Raw genomic sequence first — 15,560 nt, forward strand, 5'->3', positions numbered from 1 at the left:
ATGGTATTAGGATGGAGTGTTCAGGTTTCCTAAAACAGTTACTGGTTTTACCTGGAAAAAACAGGTTGAAGTCATACATCCCCAGTTGCAGTTGATCCACCAGCAGGCATTTTTATTCTCAACATTCACACAGCTGATTTAGCTCGAGTGAGTCATCATCATACAATTTATCGTAGGTAATCCAAAATTTATCTACTACTATACAGTATATGTAAGATCGATGTAAAAGTACTCCCTTTAACTGGCCATGTGGTCACTTTGCTCTTTGCTCACCTGCGTGTATATAGGATGTGTAAATGTCAGATCTTGTTTATTTCATGATTTATGGAGATACTTTGTTTTTCCCATAGTGTTACAGAATAAGCCTGCAATGCAAGAGAAACTTCCAAGTGTGGTTATTAGTTCAGTTTCTGGAATCAGTGCTCTGGATCATCACTTCCTGTGGTCTGTGGACTGCAAGGATTTGAGTTATGTAGGTCACCTGTAAAATAAGAGAGGAGAATTAGCTCAGGTCTTCTGATTAATGAATTCCCTATGTAATGAGATCTTGCAACCGCTAATAGAGTATTCAATAGTAATGTTGCATAGTTCAAATTCATCAACCACAGGACTCAAACATTTTGACATCTAAGCTTATTAATACTTCCATGAAATAGGATCACAAAATCCTCCACAGCCACAATGCAGCTGGTCAAGATTTACTTCACTCTCTCGCCAAAGAGACTGTGAGAGCAGTTTACATCTCCATTCCAGCTGGCGTGAGTGACATTATGAAGATCAATGGCGTCATTTGTGTCTGAACAGAAGAGATACCTCTTCTTGCTCGTGGAATGAATGAATGGCAGTATTAAGAGACGTATCTACTTGCTAGCTAATCTCAGTTCCCAGGGTGTAGTGCAGTGATTGCTGTGTCCCACTTCAGGAGAAGGATCCACTGAAAGATGTAGGAAATGTGGCTGAACCGGTGTCTCCTTCCCAAGTAAAATTAGAGCCTCAAAAGACCAAAAGCACTTTTAATTATAACGGGTATAACCAATGTTTACATAGCAGTGGTAACCTGGGACATGATACCCAAGATGTGGATGGAAAAATGGTACACTGTAGACTAGAGTAAATATACATCTGTATAGTATCTATATTAGTAGCATTCAGTATCTCATGTCCTCTGATTAACAACATATCCAACAGTGGAGTTCATGCATGTCCACTATTTACAGCTTGCCGAAGGTCGTTCATTGGTCTTTTAATGTGATATATTTACAGGTAGCTGATGACCAATATGCCTGTGCTCAAACTGACTTATGCATAATAGACCGTGGGATACTAAAAAATGCAAAGACACAGCGTATATAGTGTACAGACTGTATATACTGGTTGTATGCCTGTATGAGCCTTTGGGGAAGGTGCAGGGCTTGAACGGAGCCAGCTGACACCAGTGAAACATTTTTTCTTATTTGCTTACCTTCGTGTTGTTGGTGATGGCTATCGGAAATTTCATCAGTTGTAGATCTTGACATTCCTGTGTTTTCATCTGCAGGGCTGTCTGTCTCTTTCGCTGAAAGAAATCCATCTTTATTTGAAGCTCAAGTGTACTGTATTTGTCATTTCAACTATGAACAATGCAGCTGAAGAGAAGTCTTTTCAAGCAGAAATGGGATAAAACAACAACTAAAACATAAAAAGCAACAGAAGAAACGGATGTAAATTACTGTCACACACATCACATGATTACCTAAAACGGTTGTGTCAGTCTCTCCATCACCGGTGAGCTCTGTGTCTGAGCAGATGTCACCAAAGATAAAACGGATCTTCTCTTCTGCATGCTGCTCACTGGAGGAGCCGTGGACCGAGTTGTGGAGGATGTCAGAGGCAAAACGGGCCCTCAGAGAGTTTGGGGATGTCACCTTAGCTTGGTCAGGGTCTGCGGGACCCATCATGGCCCTCCACTCCTCCACTGCATCTTCCTTAGTCAGGATGAGCATCAAACAGGGCCCGCTGAAACAAACAATGACAGGATGTTCATGTAACAGACAGTACTGTAAATGTCTTTTGAACTGTAATTAAATTGCCGAGTCACAACTGGACACTGTCTGTTGTTAAAAAAGCAGCCTTTGACTGCACTCTCACAGTGTGCGATAATTTGGTGAACTGCAGTTCAAATGTCTGGACGTTTACATTAAAACAAGACTAAATCTAGATGAAATGTTTTTAGATGTTAAATCTAGCAGTTAAATTCTGTTGAAACACTATATGCAATCACTGATCATATCCAACAGGTGAAACAGGCTTGAAACTGTCAACCACAGAGGGCAGCAAAACACGTTTCAGCCTGGTCTAAAGTTACTCCTTCAATACATTGTAAGAGATAGCGTGTTACTTTAAAAATAACAACAAACTTGTAAAACATTCTTCAAAGGTCAGAATATAAAACTACAAATTAAGGCTAAACCTGATATTGAGGGATAGTGACAGCAAAGGTAGTTTCTCAGCCTGAAGAGCCCAACCTCACCCATCTCTCTGCCCATTGTGTCCGAGCAGTTGTATAACAACCAAATGAAGAGGCTAATCGGAGCGGAAGATAACTCTAAAATCTAGATGTGCGGTGGAACAAGGACTGAAATTGAGATGGACTTCATCGCCACTTGCCTGAGGCTGCCTTGATTCTGAGCTGCTAAGATTACTGTTAAAAGTGCTGTTAAAACTTGCAGCGGTAACAGGAATGAGGGCAGGTCTGCTGTGGTCATTTGCCCTCCTCCTTTCACTGTGTCCTGGGAGAGACTTACCAACACATGACTTCCACCAGCTGGCTGAAGAAAGGCTTCTCTCTGTGCTCTTTGTAAAACTCCTCAGCCATCTCCCTTGACAGCACCATCTCCCTCAGCTGCGTTACAGAGAAACCGCTGCCACGGATCTCCTCCAAAATCTTCTCTGTTAGAGTGAACAGAAAATACATTGTGACAATGAGATCTTTATCTGTGCACATCGTGAATTAATTTTTTATGTTGTTCTGAAAGACCAGAAAGGACCTCTGTGTTCCTCCACAGCATCAGGTTTGATCACCGCCAGTGTTTGCTGTTTAGGGAAGAAGAAGTTGATCTCTCGTTCTGCCTCTTCATGGCTTGCACTGCCATGCAGCTGGTTGATAGGCTCGTTCTCCACAGCAAACTGGGCCCTTAGACTGAGTGATGAGGGAAGCAGAATTCAGCTTTACAGGTGCAATTAGACTGGTACCATTTATATCTAACCTAATATTTGGTGGTTTCCAGGAATTCTTTTCAGAAGAAATGGTGAAATTTATTGTACTTTTCTTCACTTTCTACATTTTTTAAGATTGCCATTCCAGAAACTGGAGTGAACGCGCTGCATTGCAGATGGTGAGAGAGTACTACAGAACTCTTGTGACTGCACCACTGTCAGAAAATAAACTGTTATCTCGTTAATTTCCTGTGTGATTGTGGAGCGTCGGCACAAAAGCTGTCTGACGGATTGAACAGTGAAAACTCTGTTGCCTTTCTATCAGTAATTATACCACAATGATTTCTCTGGACTCATTTAATTGTGTGAATGAATAGAACCACACGTCACCCACCATTCAGGACTCTCCTCTCTGGCATTATTAACGTCGGAAGGACCAAGAATGTTCTTCCAGTGATGAACAGCTCCTCTTCTGGCTAGAGCCAACGCGAGCACTGGCCCACTGATGACATGCACAAGTTAAATAAACATCTGCAGTAACATACTACTCTTAAGATTGTTTTAAGAGCATTGTGCAAGTCACCTGGTCATGCTGCGCAGCAGTGCAGGGAAGTAGTCCTCTTCGATGTGCTGGAAGTAAAACTGTCTGACCTGCTCCTCTGTCAACATCACCTCCTTTTGGAGAGCCACGGTGAAGCCTGACTTGTGGATTTGAGCTAATATTTCTTCTACAGAACCACAGATATAAAATCCATTTGCCAGTTGATTAGACACACCTAGCGAATGCATCCTAACACCATAGCTCTGCATTATGCGATTCTACTGTGTGGTCATTTTGGAAGCTGCAGTTTGTAGTGCTGTTAGTTTGTCCTGCATTTTACAGAGAGGGGGGGTGCATAAAATCATAGAAACACCAACACAGTTTAAACAAAAACTTAACATTATCATCATCATCATCATCATCATGAAGGTAGGATTTTTGCAGTTTATTGCACTGTATTAGCCTGCATTAGCTTTAGCTACATGTACCTCATAAAAAGCCAAATTAGTGTATAATTGGTTTTTATAGATAGGTGCCAAATTCTAGTTTGAAAGCGTGATCAATTTTTCTGCAGTGATCAGTTACAAAAAAAAAAGACTGCACCTTTGCTGCGGGAGTCAAGAAGCAGCCCCAGTATGTCACCTTTGTGTGTGTATCTGTGCTCGCACATGTGTGTACTTGTGCTTTGGCACGGGCTCTACCTCTGTTCTCCCTGGCAACGTCAGGCCGGATAAGAGCCAGTGTCCTCTCCACATGCTCTTCCTCCCCATCCTGCTCCGTTACCGAGGCCATCCTAAAGTTGGGGAAGAAGAAGGCGAGCTCCCTGCTGGCCTGGTCGATGTCCTCACTACCGTGCACTGCGTTGAACAGTGTCTGCGTGCCGTATTGTGCCCGCAAGCTGCAGGAAGCCAGGGGGGAGAAAGGAGAGGATAGCAGATGGTTGCTCGGCTGGTGCTCAACCAGAGAGAAGCATAATGTTTGGGTGTGTCTGACAGAGCAGGCGAAAATGTGCTGTTCATTCGCTTTCCCAGACTTTAGCCTGAGATTGTTTCACACTGCTGCAATCAACAGTGCATGAATAAGAGCCTATGCTATAAACAAAGTCTTTACAAAGACACAGGAACGACCATTTCATCAGACTGTATCTTGCAGTTTTTATGCCATTGTTGATGTTTTCTCCACTCTTTTTTTCTGAATGTTGCATATGCATGATTTCCAGTAACTAACCTTTCTGGCTTTTCTCTCCTGGCTTCTTCTATGTCTGCTGGGCCAATGAACTCACGCCATGCCGGTACAACATTGGCTGAGCCCTCAACCTGAGAGAGTACCAGAATATGGGACGGACCGCTGGACATGAACTGCACCAAGTCCTCAAAGCAAGCCTAGATAGATATACACACACACATATATAGTCACACATTTTGTATTTTTGAACCTCTAATCATTTAGTCCCATCACAAACAGCACAATAAGCACATAAAAAAGCTGCTTACACAGCAGATCTATTTTGAGCCCTGCGCAGAAATGCAGATGGAAGTGTGATGTATTGCAAACTAATTGAAATGATTTTTGCGCTGGTCGTGACTGCTCGCCCATTAGGGTGTTGACTCAGAATTTAAATTGCCCAGACTAACCTCACGAACAAACACTGAACAGATCAGCAGTTTGACTAGTGTGCCAATCTCTGCAATGAGACATGATGTGTGGTATACATCTGTGCATATGTGCATTTTTGCTGTTATTCTGTTCTCATCATACAGTACCTCTGCTGCTTTGTGTTGGTAAAAATCTTGAGCCTCACTCTCAGTCAGCGTGCGTTCTTCATGGGCCAGAATCTCAAACCCAGCATCTTGAACCTAGCCAAGGGTGTAATGTCAGGATAATGAGCTATTGTCAGTAGGAAGGCTTGAGACAATCTTGCTTCTCAGAAGGTGAACAGCGTCAGTCTCTGTGTACCTTCATAATGATCTCATTTGCCTTGCCGTGAGCAACAGCATCTGGTTTGATGATGGCAACTGTGTAGGATTTACTGGTAGAAACTACAGAGTGATGATCAGTAATGCAGATAAAGCGTTAACATAATCATAATGACACTGGTAAACAACAATGGTAATTACAGTATCAGCAATGCCAGTGACAATGAAAAATGACCAATAATATGATAACATTGTTTCCGCAGTACCAATTATGCTTTCTTCATTTTCTGCCTGCTGAGCCGTCTCCTCCTCTTCTTTCTTCTCATCATCTACCAGACCATCATCTCTAACCTGATACAACAAAACCAAATGAAAAAAGTGAGTTCCTAAATATGGGTGTCTATAAACACTTGTATACATACTTTCTTGCATGAATGAACTAACATTGATTAATCTGCCAGCCAACACAGGTCACAGTAGGAAAAACACAAGTGTAACTAATAAAATTAATGAGGAGTATTATTTATCTGCTTCAGTTTCAGGGTCCTGGCACCGTGCACGCTGGCTACCATGCTGTCATGGCTTACTGGACCACTTGGATACAAAGGAGGCATGTTTAAAGTTATTAGTAACACCTGTGCTTTTCCAACTATGACAGAATTAATGAAAAAGGCCCATTGTTTGAACTGTGAAATGAATATGTGTGTGAATGGACAACTGTACTGTGCAAATGTGCATGTGAATGTGTGTGTATCTAACAGCTCACCACTTTGCGTTCAGCACCTTGCTCCAGGACCAACTTCTCCTTGGCCAGTTCCTCTACAATCATCCTCTGAAGGAGAGGAGCGTTGGCCCCTCGCAGCACAGCCACCAGCTCCCCGCCCTGTTCATTCAACACAAACACCTTTTTTTTTAAAACAATTTTTAATTAAATTTTACTAACAGTGACATACAGATATGCTTTGACCACAGCATGGGCATGTAAGCAAGCCAGAGAAGATGTACAAATCTAGTCAGCAACAGCAAAAAAATAGGAGCACAGGCTGAGGAATACACACAATTCTGGGAGAATTAATAATACAAATGAAATAATGGGCAGCACATTGCATCACCACCAGAGAGGGCATGACTCAAGGCTGCCCATTACAGAGTCAGATAAAAGGGAATATAGACAAAAAAAATATAGACAGAAAATAAACAAATATAGAAATAGCTGGAGAATTAAAGTATTCAGATACATTGTATACAAAGGACAAAAAGGCACATACAGTACACATACAGTATATACACACACACTCACCCCATAGAAAAGGAAGGTGGGCTCACATTTCCCTCGATACTTCTCCAGAGCATCAGTGCTGTCTGCCTCGGCCTGCACCACATGGACACACACACGCATACACACACACACACACACACACACGAGCAAACAAGCTTAGGGCTGCTCCCTCACAAATCTTGGTTTCAATTTAAATTGTTCACATTTTATATCAACTCAGGGCTTACTGTGGCAAAATGTAACAGGTCATCACCAAGCTCATTCTTTATTTTTCGCAGGAGACTAACCACAGCACGACAGGGACCACACCACTGCTGGTACACGTCTACAACTAGAAGAAGGGAGACAGTGTGTGTGTGTGTGCGCGTGAGAGAGAGAGAGAGAGAGAGAGAGAGAGAGAGAGAGAGAGAGAGAGAGAGAGAGAGACAAAGAGGAAGGGTGGTACACTGGTCCAAGCACTGAATCTGCACTTATCCAAATGAACACAGTGGGGCAGCAGCACACAATAAATCACAATAACAATAACAGAGCTCATTCACATACTTTTTTTGTTTGTTTAAGTTTCAAGTGTACAACAGCACTGAACAAATGCTTGGTGATGTGATGCTAACAGTAGGTTACAACACTACAAAGGACATAACAACTCTCTCTGAAATTAATTATTACCTCTGAAGTTCTTACCTGTTAAACCTTTGGTTGCAAGCATCTCCTCCCACTGCTCTTGGTTTGTGACAGACGCCTGGAAAAGAAAGAACCGGCTCAGTATCAGGCCTGTATCAAGTTAACAGTTAGCTTAAAACACAGACGCAGAGGAGGACCCTTGTCAACATTTGTCCAACCTGCAGACTTGCTTCTTTCTTCTTGCCAGCCATTTGAATAGTGTCTCAAGTTAAACGTATATGTGAAGCGCCAAGCGATATTTCGAAGACCATTCAAGTTTAAGTTTAATTTGCTTACAGTTGCACTTTAATTAGTGACATGAACGCTAACATGCAGAGTTGCTAATATGTCACGTTATGCTGCTCGCGCTTGTTTGGCCCCTTGGTTGCTAGGCAACGGCGCCTTCCGCCTTCCGGTGCCATTGCAGGTATCCGTTAAGGATCTATAGTCTGTGAGAAGTACGCAACCGCAAGATATTCAGCTCGTTAGCTTGTGTTGTCACTATCAATTAATGCCAAGACAGGTCGTATTTTGTCATTGCTACGCAGCTGAATTGGATTAATGGCACATAGCAGTCATAATGAGCTCAGAGTGGGAGATACAACTCCTCAGCTGCTCAGTCTTTACACTGATCTCTACTCGACGCAGGTCCACACTCTTATGTTTATGAGTTTTTAAAAGTTATTTTAATATATTTATTTTGAACTACACTTGCATAAATCATAAAGTCTTCCAAGCACTATACCATCCAAAGCTTATGCTATCAAGGCTGTGCAGTGACGATGGAGAGTGAGACATCTGCCCTGTCAGGTATCAGTGATCTACTTCATTATATTTCACCTTGTCCTCAGACTCAAAAAGCATTAAAATTAGCAGCCATTTAAACAAAAAAATCAATGCATAAATGATGGTGATGAAACAAAAAATCAGCACAGTAACAAAAAAAAAAAAAAAGTCAAAATATTGTGTCTGCCTGGAAACTAAAATAAAGGTAAATACAAAAACAAAAGAAGTCTTGAAGTGATGAGATGAGGCACTGTTAATTAATCTGAGAGAATGAGGCAATTTATTCCAGTGTGACGGTGCTCTAAAGTGAAAAGCTCTCTTTAAAGATTCTGGGCACGTTCTTTAAAAACAGAGCGTTGTGTGGGTATGATGATCCAAATGGAACTAAAAGCTGTTTTAAGCATAAAGCAGACTTAAAGTAAATTAATTTGAAAACAAAGAGCAACCACAGAAACCCAGTGAAGCATTAAATGTATTAGGCACAGTGAAGCAGGGCTGGGAAGTAAATATAACCACTTTGTACTTTTACTGAAGTACAGTATTGAAGTATTTAGTGCATTCTAATCCACTCCATATCAGAGGGACGTATTGTACTTTTAACTCCACTACATTTATTTAACAGCTGTAAGTTACTTTTCAGATTGAGAGTTTACATAGAAAACATATGACTAGTATACATAATATGATGCATTGTTATAGATTTAGCCATCCAACATGATCAATACTTGATACTTTAAGTAAGTACTAATACTTCTGTAGATTTCTTAAGTAGGATTTTATTCTTATGGTGAGTTATTGCTACGTATACTGAAATACCCTGAAAACTTACTTTCAACATCAGATACTCAGACATTTCTCATGCTTTGGTAGAAAATTGTGGGTTCATGTTGGGTCCTGTGGCCACTGGCAAGAGACTGATTGATAAAATAGATTTCCAGGGCCTATAAGCAAACCACCACTGAGCACAGCTAGCTGTTATGAACCAAGCGTGTCGTCAACAGCTATTTACTGCAACATGTACTGGATTAAGATGACCTTCACCCTGCAAATACAGCCTGTGGTTAAGACAAAAAAAAACATCTTGTGATGTAGAGAGGATCATGGCCTTGGGGCAAAAATAACCCTAGTTTGTCACATTCTGTGTGTAGTGTGTTTGTACCCTGTCACCTCCATGTAGCCATCAAGCACAGGGCACAAGTGCAAAGTACACATGGCAGATCCTATTTTGCCAAAACCAACCTCCTGCTACGACAAGATTATTCCCGCGTGTCAACCGGTGTGGTAATTTCATTAAAGGGGCACCACCAATTCAATAGCACATTAGAGCTGTACCAAAAAATTAATTGGCAACTGTTTTGATAATGAAATCATTTTTGTTCAAGCACACATGGCAAACATTTGCTGGTTTCAGCTTCTCTAATATGATGGACTTGAATATACTGAATATCTTTGCGTTTTGCTCTGTTGGTTGGATAAAACAGGACATTTGAACACATCCCCTTGGACTTGGATATGATGATTTTTTCACAATTTTCTGACATTTTGTAGCTCAATCATTAAGATTATTCAATTACTTGAGATAGCAAGACCCCAAACTTTGTAGAAGTGCAATAATAAATCACTTCAGTACTCCATAAAGCAAATTTATTGAGTAATGTTCACCTTGCAGGCACACTATGCAAGTGAATTAAAACATGTAACAAAATGAGCTTCAGAAACAGCCCCTAACAATGACAGGGCCTCGCATTCTTCATTGTACTTACATTTTGTAGACGTATGTCCTGGTATTTTATTTGTATTTCTTAAGTAGGACAACATTTCTTGTAATTGAAGGCTGAAACCTAAAGTGTTACCAACCTTCTTTGCACTCTTTGCTCAGACTCATGCTCTAATACAGTCTTGATAAAGGACTTATTTGCTTGTTCATACGCGCTTGTGTGAATTAAAACTCCGAAGCAATGATGTTTGTTGCCTTGCTCCAGGCCACATCACATTACCATTATAATCTTGCATCTTTTGACCTACTAAAGAGAGAACCGTGAGTGTGATATATGCTGCTTCTGGTTGCTACAAGTGCTGCATGGAGTCAGGTGTTTACAGCAATTTATTTAGGTCATTTCCTGCGAAAACACACTGCAGGAGTAGCCTATATTTTATGTTTGGTGTTGAAACTCTCATACTTTCTTACTCAGTGCCTTCCTGACACCTCAAAGAGGTTTCCCTCCAACTGTAACATTTTATTTAATAGTGAAGTAGGCTCTCTAAAGAGATCAGACCACTTTTGCATGCTCTTCCCACATGAATTTCAATGAACTGCTGCACTTCAGCGCTTCGGCTCCACAGCCTCCTCCCTCACAAAGTGAACCCAGAAAAACAAATCGCACAATTAGAGTGATTTTGTAAAAGGACACATCGCAGCATGCAGTGACAGTGAGTGAGAAAGAGAATGATAAAATGAGACACTCAAAAAGAAATGGCAGGGCTGCACAGTTTGTTTTGCTCCCACTTTGCCGTATGACGTACCGTATGACATGTTTCTATTAGTCACCCCGTGTCTCGCTCTGAGCTCATTATGCAGCCAGATGGGAGCGACAATCACCTCCCCTCCATCATGGCGGCTGTGACAAGGTCCTGACACAGTGCTTGCCCACAGAAATAAGATTCATATAATGCCTAATATGCAGGCCTGTGTTTTTGTACTACTTTTCATCAGAGAGATGCAAGAAAGTGATTGCTTTTGTTCTATCAAGTCAATGGGAAACAATGATTTGATGCTTTTGTCCCATGTGCCCAATTCACATATTGGCCTTCGTGCCATAAAACATCATCAGTAATGACTGCCGCTGCTTGCTTGACTGTATGCTGAACAGATATGCTTCTGCAAACTGAGATGTGATTGTTCTGTCCCAGGGGAGCGCACTGGGAAAAGACTGTCGGAGGGTATTTAAGCAAGATGACAGTATCTCATTGAAACCTGTGAAGCTGAACAGGAAAGACAAGGAATGGGCGTAAACACTTCAAATTAATGTTGTTTTACTGTCTATATCGGAATATGTGATGAGTAATCCTGGCCCGAGTGTTCGCCTTTATGTTTCGAATATTCCTGAAAATCTCGATGCATCAACATAACTGAGAAGCAAATTGTTTCTAGCTCTTATTATAATATATCGTCTGACTCATTTAGGATCCTCATGCAGTTACTGACAAACTCCTGTGGACTTGTCCGCCTCAATTATGTCTCAGATTCAGGCTTTTTAAAAAATATTTTGGCCTCAGAAGTTTGTCTTCCATAAACATCAAACAAAATACTTCAAATAAAAGATGTGTAAATCCAGCAGCGCTTCACCACTGACCCTCGACTGAATCCAGAGAAACTCGTTCTGCAGGATGTCAGAGTCTTTGCCACGGGCCATTTGTTTGACAGACTTTGAAGGTCTTTGCTTGAAGTTGGTTACCATACTAATGTAAGAGGTTTCCACGGGTCAATGCAAGTCCTTTCCCTGTCTCTCAGTAGGCCTTCAGTCCCCATGTGGACTTTAGGGAACCACTTATCATCTTCCCTGGTGGATTGCTGTTAATCTCTCCTCAGTGATGAAAGACACAGAGGATTTGAGGCTATGACGGCACTGAAGATTAATCTCCATTAGCACATCTTAAGCACAGAAGTCATATTTAAGCCTCATTGAAGAAGAACTCCATTTGTTGTGTGTATCTCAGGAAGAGGCTTATTCCTGCCATCCTTGAAGCACAGACCCAAAGGGCTTTAGTCTAATTGTTCAGAAACAAATGTTGTAGAAATCCCAGATGGTCTGTAGCACCGTGCCTTTAAGGAATTGTTCAAACCATGCAAAATATCTTAATTTGTTTTCTTGTCATTTGTCTTTTTTCCTCTGTACTATGAGATACAGTATTTGGCAGACAGCAGACTAAAGGGATTGCTTTGGGGCCTCAGCTAACGATTGTTTTCATTGTTGATTAAACTGAATATTATTTTTTTGGATTCATTGATTCGCATTTGAAATGTTAAAAAGCAGAGGAAAAAATAGCCATCACAATTTAGCAGAGCCACAGGCGACCTCTTCAAATGTCTTATTTTGTTCAACCAAAAATCCACGAACCAAAGGTAGAAAGATGGATCGATTGATTGATTTTTATGCGCAAATTGTGGATCAGAGATGATCAAACAACAGAATTCTGTGATGAGACATAAAATCCAACGTCCAACAGCAGAGGCTTTTTTTTTCCAAGAGGGCACTGTCGCCTAAACATTGAACCGCTCCTCCTCCCCATCTCACTCCTCTCAACACACTGACTCACACACACACACTCTCTCTCTCACACACACACACACATTCTGCTCTAAGAGTTTTTTAACAGCGAGAAAGCCCTCTGCTTTCAGTATGCTGGTTGCATTCTTATCAGCTCTTCCAGGCCTAAAACTTATCCTGTAAGCAATACAGCAATTGAATACAGAATAGCATAATTTCTTGCCGGCATATTTGTTAAAAGTCATGGTGTGTAATGTGGAGTACTGTCAAACTGAAAGAATTAGAAACACTATTTCATCTCACTGTTTCACCAGGGTGTGTTTAGGAGCGACAGCCATGCTTTTGAGTGATATGGTGCTGGATGTAGTGAAACATAGCCAGTTTCAGACCTGCTCTCTCAGCCAACTTCCCATCTTACTTTAATATCATGACATCGGTGACCATGTGAGACACTGTGCCTTCATACACATGGAGCAGTCCAGAGATGGTTTGTTCTCCTTTTGCTGCATTGATGGAGAATTTATGCAGAGTGAAGGGGAAAAAGTGTGAGCCAAAGCGGGTTGAGAGGGAATATAGACAGGCAGTCAGTCAGTCTCACATACAGACAGACAGTGATAGTGATTGACTGTCAGTCTGTAGAAAAGGGAGGGAGCTTTCCTCTCTTTCCTTTCCTGACAGGCGGCTCTACCAGTGACAGAGGAAGCCAGTATGGAGGAAGTCATCTGCATCTAAATAAAGACCGCCAGTGGCTTTGTCAGAGTCCATTAAGCAAATTGCCATATTTGATAAATGCATCTACCAGCTCTCTTTTTTTTCACCCATTCGTACAAATCAGCCTGAAGCAAAAATGGCTTTTGTTTGCTTTCTTGAACAGGGAGAAGATGCAGTGAGACGTGAGAGAAGATTCCATTGAAGTATCATTTGGATGTAAATTATGACTGGTTTGAGCGCTGCTTCATATCAGGTGCACAATGAAAGAAAATCATTCAGGGCGATATAGACCTGTTTTAATTAAAATGTGGATTTTCATTACTTTTGCCTGGATGGCACGATTATTCTTAAAATTTATTGAACTGTTTATTTATCTTTCATTGTTAGTTTGCACAAGCAGCAAAGTTGTAGCTGATTGTTCCCCACTATAGTTTGAATGGTTTGGTCTTTATTTAAACAAGGCAGCTAATCTTTGCTGTCTCTCCTCTCAATTAAGGTGCAAGATTGTTGCTGCGACTCTGTGGCATCATTAGAGGCAGGTCTCTGTTATCTGTCGAAGCTGAAACAGCTCCAGGTTAATAGCTGCACTCACTCAGTCTACTTTTTCAGCTCTGCTGCTTCCAGGAAGCCTCATTTCCCACATCTGCAGCTCACTTGCTCTCTCTTTTTTCAGCACACTGTGTTGGTTAGACTGAAAAGCAGAAATTACAATCCTTGACATTTAACCAGGCTGTGCAAAGGTAATTTTTCTTTCCATGAAACATATTTCACCAACAATGTCTCCGTACAAATCACAATCTCTGACACTGTGACATTAATAAATATAAATGTGACAGAGTGCTTTACAGTGAAACAAAGATAAAACAGTAACAGAGACAGTGCAGAAGCCATGAGTCGATTAATCAATTAGATTAGAAATTAATTCAATTAGAAGATTAATCAACGGCTATTTTCATAATAAGTTAGCTTAAGTCATTTTCAAGCAAAAATGCTAAAACCTGATGGGTCCAGCCTTGTTTTTCCTTGTTTTACAGTATAGTGAAATTAATATTTTGGGGTTCTTGACTACTGGTCAGCTACAACAAGACATTTCATAACATCAGTTTTACTGTTTTCTGGTATTTTAAAGATCAAACATATTATCAGTAATGAAAGTTAGTCAGTTAGTTGGTAAAGGTTAAAGCTAATTTAATAACATTATCTACCAAAAACACAAGGAGCACAGAGGTGTGTTTAAGCTGTGATGCTGAACTGTGAGTCCATGCTGTGTTAGCGCCCGAAGCCGCAGATGAAACCTTAGCTTTGCTCATCTCACCTCCAAAGCTGTCATCAACACCCCCTACTTAGACATTAAAAAAAAAGCTATGAGGACCTCCAGGAGATCGGCCTGCCTGCTATCTTAGATGTGCCTTCAGTACTGATAATTCAAAGTGATACCTCGTCCTGGTTGGAGAACAAAAAGCCCCCAGGCAGCAGTGGTGGACGGGGAGAAGAAAAAAGAAGAAGTCAAATCAAACCTATTAAGTGGATTACGAGTTATCTGCAGCACAGCGTGTAATTGGTTTTGTGTTATCGTTGTAACGTCAGATAGGTGCTAATTGAAAAGCCAATCTATTAGTGGATAGACAGTCTTCAGGGGGTTGGGCTGTGGTTTAAAGGTCTTGTTTCAGATAGCCTCCCAAATGATTACAGATAATAGAGCACTTCTACTGAAGCTTGAAGTTCTCTCAGATGTAATTCTCTAGCCAGTTTTCATCCAATTTCATCCTCCTTTGCTTGCAAGTCTTATGAGAGCAGAACTCAATGAGGTGGTATTAATGTTTATCATTCTGAATTTGAGATTTATTTGTAATGTCATAGCCTTCAGCTTTTTATTATTACTTTGCAGGGCTTTTACAATCGCACCATTCTTACATATGTCCTTGACAAAAGCAATTTGAGGCTGCTGTGAGTCATGAAGCACAAGCAAACACTGCAGTCCCTCCAATCTATTTTTTTTTTTTTTTTTTTTTTGCAAAAGCAGAGGTGCTACTTTTTCTTTCAGTTGTCTTGTCTGTTGTTTGAAAGGTGTCTTGATCCAGCCACAGCATTTGAAAAATTACTGAACATTTTTACAGAGAGCACTCATTCCAGACACTGTAATGTGGCTGCCAAGTTCTTTGATTTTTGGCATGCAGGTTTTACATGGCAGCAGTTGATTTACG

The 15,560-nt window shown here is 41.0% G+C and overlaps 1 protein-coding gene across 1 annotated transcript; it reads right to left on the reverse strand.

Annotated features, from left to right (window-relative positions):
• Positions 1-80: 80 nt before the first annotated feature.
• On the reverse strand, positions 81-7,263 carry nme9 (NME/NM23 family member 9; the record flags this gene model as incomplete). Its single annotated transcript, XM_076747035.1, has 15 exons — positions 81-481; positions 1,463-1,555; positions 1,733-1,995; positions 2,784-2,928; positions 3,027-3,178; positions 3,590-3,697; positions 3,779-3,923; positions 4,438-4,634; positions 4,964-5,118; positions 5,500-5,592; positions 5,693-5,775; positions 5,919-6,003; positions 6,419-6,535; positions 6,953-7,024; positions 7,159-7,263. Coding segments are annotated over 15 exons (1,878 nt in total), but the record flags the coding sequence as incomplete, so codon positions are not given.
• Between the last annotated feature and the right edge of the window lie 8,297 nt (positions 7,264-15,560).

This window comes from Chaetodon auriga, chromosome 13 (assembly GCF_051107435.1).
Source record: "Chaetodon auriga isolate fChaAug3 chromosome 13, fChaAug3.hap1, whole genome shotgun sequence".
NCBI lineage: Eukaryota > Metazoa > Chordata > Actinopteri > Chaetodontiformes > Chaetodontidae > Chaetodon > Chaetodon auriga.